This window comes from Neovison vison, chromosome 12 (genome assembly GCF_020171115.1).
Source record: "Neovison vison isolate M4711 chromosome 12, ASM_NN_V1, whole genome shotgun sequence".
Classification (NCBI taxonomy): Eukaryota; Metazoa; Chordata; class Mammalia; order Carnivora; family Mustelidae; genus Neogale; species Neogale vison.
This window is the reverse complement of record NC_058102.1, coordinates 136,640,969-136,651,738: the sequence shown is the minus strand read 5'-3', so window position 1 is coordinate 136,651,738 and position 10,770 is coordinate 136,640,969. Positions and strand designations below refer to the sequence as shown.

The following is a 10,770-nucleotide window of genomic DNA, read 5'->3' as shown; positions in this document are numbered from 1 at the left end:
ATTCTTACAGCCAAGGGCTCTAGGCAGACCACTGGAGGGCACCCCCAAAATTCAGATCAGGAAAAAGGGATATGGCAAGAGGATCTATAGATCTTTAAAGATCTTTAAGCCAAAATTTTCATTAAAATAGTGCTAAGACAGTATGTTGAAACTTCTGAAACACTGTAATTTTAGCAGTAACTTAGCATTTTCTTACTCAAATGCAAATCATGCACTCTAAGACTTTCAAAAGACTGTTCTGAAATAACTGCACAATATAGTCAAAACATATTTATTACTTTAAGTGTCATTTTGTACACTCCAGTACAAATACAAGAATATAGCCGTATTTACAGGTATCGAAAAGAAATCTGTATATTCAAACCCCACATCTAAATACAGTAGCTTTAAATCCTGAACTACAGTAGTTCCGGTTTGCAGAGTAAATTACTTCACAACACCCCCCGCTTTGAAATAATCCCTTACAGCTAGTTGGGTTTAAACAATATTGTTTGAAATGGGGTACAATTCATCTTCGCAAAGATTTAAGCACCTCCTTTCCAAGGTTTTCTAAGTGTGAAAGATCTATAAAATTTGTAAGATAAAACCATTCATCTGAGCTATTAAAAGAAGCATCATGTCTTTAAAGAAAAGTTGAAGCATGGAGTTTTCAGTGTGCTTAAAAACTGGAGTTGGACTATAGTCCAAGTTTTAAAATTAAAAGGTAGTCAAAGTAGTTAAACAGGAAACAACTGGAAAGAAGTAGTGAAGCTGGTTAAGAGGAAAGACTTTCTAACAGATCCCCCTTCACAAAATACATTTTATTACAGTATCAGTTTTTAAGGTTTGAATAGAAGACTACTAACGTCCTTTTTAAAAATAAAAACCCTGAGGTTTCCTAGCGGCTCTTTGTATTTCTATTTCCAAATTATATGAACCAAGGTGCAAATCAAAATGACACACACGTTCAAAGCCATGGCAACAATATAAAGAATATTTGAGGATATTATGCCTATTTTAATAAATATTCCCTGGTTATCTCAAGATTAGAAAGTAGCTGGACACAATGTATTCAAGTGCGATACTTAAAATAATTTACTACAGAATAAGTGAATCAAATATTGTAAAAATATTTCCACAAAAATTTTAATTTTGTTTAAAAATTCACCAAGAAATTTCATTTTAGGCATCTTCTCCTATATATATATGTGAGCAATTCACTTAGGGATGTAAACATTTTTTAAAGCAAAGGAATAAGATGACACAGACCAATAAACTATTAGCAAATAAAATTCAAATTTACCTTAAATCACAAGTCAAGTCGCCCTCTGATCAGGAAACATTTGCCTACTACATCACAAATTGCTCACTTCTTCCCAGGAAAGACACAGGACTCCATCAGTAAGAGTTCTAGCTTAACAATGCTCTTTGGAGTTAATTTTACATGCACTAATCAAGCCCAGTGAATGTTAACAATCTTACAGGTATGAACATTTCATGATATGATTTGACATTTGTCTTTTCTTACATTTTAAAAGTATGCTCAAGTTACAACAACAAAAAGTTTCCAGTGTAAGATTTTAATTCCTCTTAACTACACTGGAACATTTTCTTTTCGTATTTTAGAAAATATCATTCATACTATTGCTTACATTTTACTTTTTGAAGTTTCCTGAAAGGTCTGAGCATTATCATCTATACTTTAAATATGCTTAAAGCACATGAGCAATTTTGGAATTTTCATATCCAAAAACGCAACATTGTCTAACATCACAAAATAAGCCCTTGGTGCTGGCAGTTCTGAAAGCACATAAATATATCTGCCTCAACAGGATAACAGTCTCTAGATCAGGTAGGATTTTGAAATTAAATTTTCTGCATAAAGAAACCCTTGTGATTTGATAAATACTGGCAGTGTCATGCTAAGGCCATGTGACCAATATTTTAGAAAAGAAAAAAAAAAGCCAAGGTAATTTTATAGTAGCAATAGTTTCTTTTTTTATTTTAATATACTTTAGGAAACAATATACAAAGCTGAGCTTTCCCACCATTTCCAGATAACAGAAGGAAGCTCCAATTACACAAATTTAGCGTTTTGTGATGGCTAAGAACAGCAGTCAGCACCAGACTTGAACAGTTAGCTACAACACAAACATCCTTCAAAATGAAATGTCATAATAGCAAGACAGGTTAAACCAGGGTTTATAACAAATGACAACCACTTGGGAAGTGACTTAATCATTCTTGTTGAATTTCGTATTTCATTAAATATCTTATACACAATTTCCTGTTAATATGCTTTAAACAAAACCTCCCTTAAGGAATTATTTCAATTAAGTATAAATATTCAACAAGAATAGTTCTGATAAAGAATCCCCAGGTAGTTCAAATTCTAATATGCACTGACCGAAGGAAAAGAAAAATAACAATTTTTTGTTTGTTTTAACATGTTTATTACAACAGATACAATTCACATCGGACTAGCTTCGTTTCCTCTTTCCCCTCCCACAACCATGTTCATCGGGCCATTTCCTCCTATGCGAGCCATCAGTGTACTTTCAGCACACGTGCCCGGCAGTACTTTTAAGTCCATTCTTACAGGGTGCAAATGGATCTCAATAATTTATACAAACAAGTGGGTTATGCTCGATCACTGCAATTCAAGCTACTGTACACAGGAATGAAAAGGTTATAGAAAAGTGCCATAGCAACAGTGCCTTAAGAAAGGAGAGAAAGAGGAGCCTTAAAAAAATGGATAAAATCAGATCAAGGATTTCAGAGGGAAATGGAACACATGGGAAATGAGAAACATTTCTCTGCAAAACAAATGGAGAAGCACTGCTCTTGATCAGGTGCAAGTGTGGAAACAGTTGTTTCATCATCTTTTGTACACTGCCCATATGGTTCAAAATCGTATCCTTAAGACACAGATCGCCTGGCGCTTGCACTGAATTTTTGAAAATGCAAGATTTCTGAATGATAAATTAACCCCCCAATTTTTTTTTTTTTTTTTAAAAAAAAAGCTAATTTTGCAGACAGGTTTACATGTAAAAGGCTAGGTATTTAGCCACCTCAGCATTGATTAGTTTTGGATGTCTAAGCTCTGTTACACATGGCTTCCCATGGCTTCACTCTACAAAACATATTTACAACGTGAAGAATACATCTACAAGAAATCTACATTTCAAGGGTTTTACAAATCAATCTTGTATCTTTCCCCTGAATTGACTCTCACAGACCCCATCCCCTTGTCATTTCCTCTGCCCAGCTTAACGGTCCAAAGTCTACTTAAATGCAGCTCAAAAATGTTAAGATTGGGCAATAAGATTTACAGTTCCTGTACGCAAAACCATGTGCAATTATTCACATCTTCACACCATGAAGGAATTCTGATTTTTTAGCTTTTCGAGTTCCTTAATTTGTTGTCTCAAAAATAGTATCCTGAAAAATAAAAGAAAGCATTAGAACTTGTGTGGTTCATATATAAATGTTACAGAAAAACCAAACAAAACTTTACTACAAAAATATCTTAAAAAAATAAAATAAGTAACTACAATTAAGATTAAGTACTTAAAAGTGGATTAACCTAAGGGCACCTGGGTGGCTCAGTTAGTTGGGTATCCTGACTCCTGGTTTCGGCTCAGGTCCTGATCTCAGGGTTGTGAGATCAAGCCCCATGGGGGCATCTGTGCTCAGCAGGGAGTCTGCTTGAAATTCTCTCTCCCCCTCTCTGCCCTTCCCCACTCAGATAAATAAATCTTTAAAAATAAATAAATATGGATTAGTCTAGAGTTAAAACAAAATGACCAGTGAATGTACGACATATTAAAGAACTAGGATGACAAGTTAGAATGTTTCCTAGTTCTCTAACAATTTCTCAATAATCTGACTATAAAGACTGACTTAAAATGTGGTTTGTTTGCTGTATCATCACACACACACACACGGCAGCAGATATTAAATATGAGACAAACCTATACTTCGTGTGTTTCCTAGGCCACAACAGAGTAAGCCTAAAATTAACAAGGTACAAGAAGCTAAATTTGAAGAACAATTCTCAATATAAACATAGGCTCAGAAAAACAGAGCTGAGTCAAAGTCCAACTGATATGAATATTTAAAACAAACTAGAGATTTCCATGAACTTCGTAAAACTGTTCCCCTTTTGACCTTGACCCCTCTCTTCTGTAAAGTCTGATACTTACTGCCTGTACCAGAGAATTAGGCGTAATCATAAAGTGGCCTGCTATTTACCAGTGCACACTGTGTCAATAGCTGAGGCTGCAAATAATTTCCCAAAAGTCCAATCACCTATCTTAGTAAGCCAAAATGCAGTCAAGTTTTATGTATGCTTAAAGTACTTTCAGAACAGAGAGTCAACACATCCTACTTCCTATTCACAATATAACTCCAAATACTTTTATAATTGAAAGATTGGATAAAAACTTACTTTTCTAAATTTACATAAATTCCAACTTGGTATTTACTAAATATTTGCAGTTTCATGTTAAGACTAACTCTGCTTGTGATCCAGTAACTTATACAAACAGGATGTGAGAGGGCATTAAAAGTTTGTCCTTGATTTTGCAAGACACATTAAAAAAATATCTGTACTATTTACTGGGATGTAGCTATCCTTGAGTAGGATACTAGACTAGGAAATGTGAGACAGTAAATGTTTAGGTGAAAACAATTCAGAAAATAGGTATACTTGCTAGACAACCAGATTTCTAAGAGATCTCTAGGTGATCCAAAGACAATGTAAATAGTGATTTGAAATTTCAACTAAAACTTAGCAACTGTGTACTACCCTCAATCAAAGAGGAGACCCTTTATAATTAGTTGCTGTCAACAATTCACTTTTTATTTTTTTTGTTTTTTTTTCTTAGATTTTATTTATTTATTTGACACAGAGAGATCACAAGCAGGCAGAGAGAGAGGAGGAAGCAGGGTCCCTGATGAGCAGAGAGCCCGATGCGGGGCTCGATCCCAGAACTCTGAGATCACAACCTGAGCCGAAGGCAGTGGCTTAACCCACTGAGCCACCCAGGCGCCCAACAATTCACTTTTTAAAAGTATTTTTATCTTTTTTAAAAGATTATAGTGTAGTTAATAGTGTTCTATTTCACTTTTAAAATATTACTGTACCTTACAGAGTTGTAAGAATAAAGTCTAACGAAGCATTTACCATGGGTTAGAGAATTAAAATCTAGACACCATTACCATTTACCAGGCATATTATTAAATTATAAAAATGCAGTCATAGTGTGGGGTGCTTGGGTGGCTTAGCTGGCTGAGCCAACTCTTGGTTTTGACTCAAGCCATGATCTCATGGGTCTAGAGATAAGAGTCCCATGTCAGGTTCTGCGCTCAGAAGGAAGTCTGCTTCAAGATTCTCTCCCCTTGTCCACCGCCCTCCCCAAATTAAATCTTTTTTTAAAATGAAATTACAGTGTTAAGGAACAGGATGTATCAAAGAGAAGTTTAAATTTCAGAAATGAAATTTTATTTATATCCTTCAGTCTGATTTAAGATATATAATGCTAAGACAAAAAACTGTCCATAAAAACCTTACCTTTGCTCTCGCAAAGTTGCTTGAATTTCACATACTCGGACTAAAGATCGTAAATTTTTTAATTCAGTACAAATTTCTGACATGTGAACACTTCCCATATTATGGGCTTCTTCTCGCAATCTCGATGCCTATATTTAGAGAAATGAAGATCACATAAAATGTAAGTCACAATCACAAAAGAACAATCATTAAATTTGAGTACAACTTTATACCAAGGTTACAGAATCCTCCTTCTTCTTTAAATCCACTTTTGATAGTGAATCTAAGGGGGGAAATTATTTTCTTAAAAACAAACAAACAAACAAACAAACAAAAACATTAAAAAACAACCTGTCTCTACTGGTGGGAGGTATTTTCAAATATTTCCCCTTCAAGTTCTGGAGAAAACAGTATTTCCTATTTTAGTATTTGATAGCACTAGGATAAAAAAACTCATGATTTGTGGTTTTTAAAAGATGCTGAGTCAGCCAGAGTAAGGTTCAGGTGTAACACTGATAAAAGGGCCTTCGCTGTATTCTTGTGTCATAAGATACACATTATCTCTGTGAACTTAGAGTTTTCAGTCAGTAAATCACTGGGAAGAGAAGCCAATGGCAGTTACTGGAATGTTCAAAGGTCCCTCATTCCAAAGCAGAACTGTTTCCTAACTCCTCGTTGCCCGTCTAGTGGAGAGATCAAATAGTAGTAGTCTGAAGAAGTTCTAAAACTGTAAGAACGGCTAGCTGAATGGAAAAGCACACTGGCTTTGAGCCCGATCGCTGTTTTAACTGGGTGATCTTGGTATTTTAATTTATTTGGTCCTAAGGGCCTCACTGGTAAAATGGAGAACTCATTATCTGTACCAGTTAACAGTTTTGAGAAGTGGAATAAGACACTTGGCACAGTGCTAAATGCTGAGTACTTGGTAATGGAAGCTATAACAATAATTATATTACAATATTTTATGGGAGGGGCGCCTGGGTGGCTCAGTCCTTAAGCATGTGCCTTTGGCTCAGGTCATGATCCCAGGACCCTAGGATTGAGCCGCCATCAGGCTCCCTGCTTGGTGGAAAGCCTCTTTCTAATTCTTCCACTCCCTCTGCTTGTGTTCCCTCTCTCTGCTAAATAAATAAATTAAATCTTTAAAAAAAAAAAAATTTATGTGAAACCATAACAAATTATCTCCTAAATACCTTAAAACAAGTACTTACAAAATATATTATAGAGTGACTATAAACAATCTAATTAGGAATTCGTTATTTCAAACAAAGCTTAAATTCAGTGACCTAGATTAAGATTTTCTAAAAGTAGAAGTTGTATTTTTGTCACTCATCCACAGGTAAAATACCTGCTGAGTCATACCTGTTTCTCTGCATGATCTGCAGGCCATCCTTGAACATGTTTTATGAGATTTTCATTGAAGTGTGCTGCTAGCGTAGGTGTTAATGAGCATGTAGGTCGGGCAGATGAATTCTGTGGTACAACTGTTGCATTTGATGCATTACTACTAGAAGTATGGTTTGGACCAGGTGATGGACTTCTCTGGCTACTGGAAGAAAAAACAGAATTGAATGTGCACAGTGTTTTAAGAAGTACGCATCCTAGAAATTGTCCATAACTTCTACTAAATTAAAGATATCCAAATTCCTAAGAAAAATTTGTTATATTAACATCAAATAAACAGAACTTAAAATCCAAAGTGTATTTATATCATGTATTCCTCTAACACACTTTTGGGGGGAAAAGAGCCCTTTTAATAAACACTAATGTCAGTTAAATGTAAAGAGTGCTCTCCAAATTTGACCTGTTGATTTTGTATACCAGAAACACTAGTAAGAATGTAACTAAGAATGTAACTCAGAAACTCTTAAAACACATTTTAAGAGTTGTAGATATAAAGCACATCTGAATATTCTATCTTAAATACATGTGGATAAAGAGGGGAAAAATATATTGCCTTTGTTTAACATCAGAATAAAGTACTGAAGCAGAGGGTAGGTAATGTGAAGCAAAACACAGGCATTTTACTGGACAGCAATGAATGAATTCAGTGGCAAAATAAGACCAAAAACATAACACTCTGAGACTATTTATATTCTTCTAAAATACTATATGGTTTGGGCCAGGGTTTGGGGATATGGTGGTGAGAACCAAAAATTTAATCACCCAAGTTGATTTCCTACCTGCTTCACCAGACTTGGCTCTGAATGAATTTCAGTTATTTCCAAAAACTAAATCTCCCAAAGGATGAAGAGTTTTCATCACTGAGGATATTTAAAATAATACTGCAGCCTCTAAAGACAATTTAAAAGAAGAATTTCCCAAAAATGTTCTGAGCAATGGCAACATTGCTGGAGTAAGTAGACAGCTTCCCAAGGTGATTATTTTGAAGGGAACAACTCTCATTTGGATGTATAAGTTCTGAAATGCTTGTTTAGAAAACAACAATAAAAACAACAGTTGAATTATTTTGCCACCTCATAGCAAGAAATAAAAATAGGAAAATCAATCAAATGAAAATCATTTAAGGTTGTATTTGTAAATTAACAAAGAAATGTGACAACACAATAAAGCCCTATCTGACAAGCATTCCATACAGGGGTCAGAGGTGAAGCTATGAGGAAAACCTAACATATACCAGTTGGGAAATACTGGACCAAGTTTTAGATTTAACATTTTTGGCTTCACCAATACTCAAATTTAAAACTGCTATGAGGAAGTTAAAAATGAGGTCATTTCCAACAAGTCAAGTATTACAGAATCAGGTGCCCTCTACCTACAGGTATCAATCACATACTGTTAATCCTATCATATTCTAATAAGTAAAATTCTTCAAAAATAACAAGGCTTCCCTACTGGAGATAACCACTTACTTATACGTAAGATTTGCCTCTGTCAATCTTTTAATACATAAAACTTAGCCTATCCATGGATTCTAATGAGATCAAATTATATTACACACATTTTTTATAATATTCAAACAATGCCACATGCAATAGTAATGAAAAATAGTATTTCAGCACTTATCAACTTACTTTGAGCGCTGAAGACTTCGAGGAGAGACAGGCTCATGACCTTGCTGCTTGTCAGCAGTTACAGGCTGCTGTGTGGCCGATTGGGAAACCGGTCCTTGCTTAACTACTGGAGTACTAACCTGCAATGTCAAAATCTGGTGAGACAGGCTTCTATTACACAGATAAATACCACAGACATTAGATAATAGCAAAGTACTATCAATGAGAAGTCCCTGTTATTTCTATTCTTTAATAATTCTTAATGTAACATGAGCTGACCTGTTTCATAATAAAATGAGTATTAGCAATATAGACATATTTAATTGTGTGAATCATGCTCGTTAAGTTCCCAAATCCACACACCCCTCCAAATTTAGCTGGATAATCTTAAACTCTGAAAAATCTAGAGATTTAAAGAATTAGAATCAAATAAAGTTCATGTAGTTAGAAGAGAGTCTAGTTTTGAGACTAAAATCTAATTTCTTCATAAAATGGCCTAGGGCCATAAGACTACTTTCTTAGCATAATAGCACAAGAAACTAGTTCTAATGTTGAGCTCAGTTTTCTTTCCAATACACTAAAACAGCTCTTCTGATTTACTGTTACTTTTATATCAATAAAAATTAATGTTACCACATCCTACAAATACAGCTGCTCAAATTTGAACCACATATGCAGACAATTATAGACTGGTGTATTAAGAAAATGAGCTATGGCCCATAGAAAATTCAACTGAAGTAGTCTTCAAAGAGATGTTATCCTACAGTGGTGGAACAAGAGGTCCGTGACTATCAGTGGGGATATATATACTATATACTCAGATGCCACAAAGAGAAAACGCAAGTAGTTTCAAATTTAAGACCCAAATTAAGGCACAAAGGCAGACTGAAAGCCATTTCTAATTAAGTCATACCCTCCAACAGCAGTTCTTTAAAAATTTTTTTCTTCTTTTTAGGTTATTTGTGCAAGAGAGAGAACGTAAGGGGGGAGGGGGGCAGAGGAAGGGAAAGCAGACTCCCTGCTGAGCTAGATCTTGGGACCCTGAGGTCATGGCCCAACATGGCAGATGCTTAACCAACTAGGTGATCCTGGCACCCCTTTTTTTTTTAGTTATTTTTTTGATTAATATTCTCTCAGACAAATTTCAACATCCTGGCTACTTCTGAACATAAAAGAACATTTTTCAGGGCACCTGATTAAGTGGCTGCCTTCAGCTCGAGTCATGATCCCAGAGTCCTGGGATCGAGTACCGAGTCAGGCTCCCTGCTCAGCAGAGAGCCTGCTTCTCCCTCTCTCTCTGCCTACCACTTTGCCTACTTGTGCTCTCTGTGTCAAATAAATAAATAAAAATCTTTTAAAAAAAAAGAAAAGAAAAGGAAAGAACATTTTTTCAAGGTCTACATATTACTTACTGAATGCCCACTTTAAAAAAAAACAAAAAAACACAAAACTTGGAAAAGTTTTCAAATGCAAAAAACTGATATCCATATGCTTACAGGATTTGAAATGCTGATTTTACCAATGACTGTAAAACTAACACTACCACTTACTTCACTTTTAGTCATCATTTATTGTACTCTTAAAGATACTACCCTGAGGATGAGTTTTAAGCTCTAGTAATAAGGTCTCTATTGCTGAAACTCACATTTTTATCTTCCTCCATCAAAATGCAGGCAAACAGTAAGAAATTACATAATAAACTAATACTTTTTAAAAAAGATTTTATTTATTTGACAGAGATCACAAGTAGGCAGAGGCAGGTGGGGGGGGGGGAAGCAGGCTCCCTGCTGAGCAGCGAGCCCAAGACCCTGGGATCATGACCTGAGCTGAAAGCAGAGGCTTAACGCACTGAGCCACCCAGGCGCCCCAATAAACTAATAGTTTTAACACAGAATTTGAAAATTCAGTCCAGACTGACCCTAAAACATACTTAGATAAATAAACAGGAAAGGGACAAGCCAAAAGAAGGCCTTAAACAGTGCCTACAAATACTTTTAAGTTATGTTTCAATGCATTTTTATTTTTAGGCTTCTGTTTCTGATTTGATTTCAATATAAAATTTTTGGCGAGACGCCTGGCTGGCCTAGGTAGAGCATTCAAATCTACTACCCACAATGAGTTCGAGCCTCACACTGAGTAGATTGCTTAAAAATAAAATCTTGGGGGTGGGGGGAGGGATCTTTGGCATGAAGAATTAAAACAGCCCGCTTTTAGATTTCCTAA

At 35.4% G+C, this 10,770-nt stretch overlaps 1 protein-coding gene across 8 annotated transcripts in view; it reads right to left on the bottom strand.

Moving 5' to 3' along the window:
• Window positions 1-1,952: 1,952 nt before the first annotated feature.
• Window positions 1,953-10,770, bottom strand: part of WAC (WW domain containing adaptor with coiled-coil) — an 80,239-nt gene continuing 71,421 nt past the window's right edge. For all 8 annotated transcript variants that reach the window (XM_044228400.1, XM_044228401.1, XM_044228399.1 and 5 more), the window contains 4 exons: window positions 8,569-8,687; window positions 6,896-7,082; window positions 5,555-5,682; window positions 1,953-3,420 (listed from right to left, as the gene is read on the bottom strand). In XM_044228400.1, the coding sequence (XP_044084335.1) occupies window positions 3,351-3,420; window positions 5,555-5,682; window positions 6,896-7,082; window positions 8,569-8,687 (504 nt within the window). In that variant the 3' untranslated portion in view covers window positions 1,953-3,350. The remainder of the gene's footprint in view (window positions 3,421-5,554; window positions 5,683-6,895; window positions 7,083-8,568; window positions 8,688-10,770) is intronic.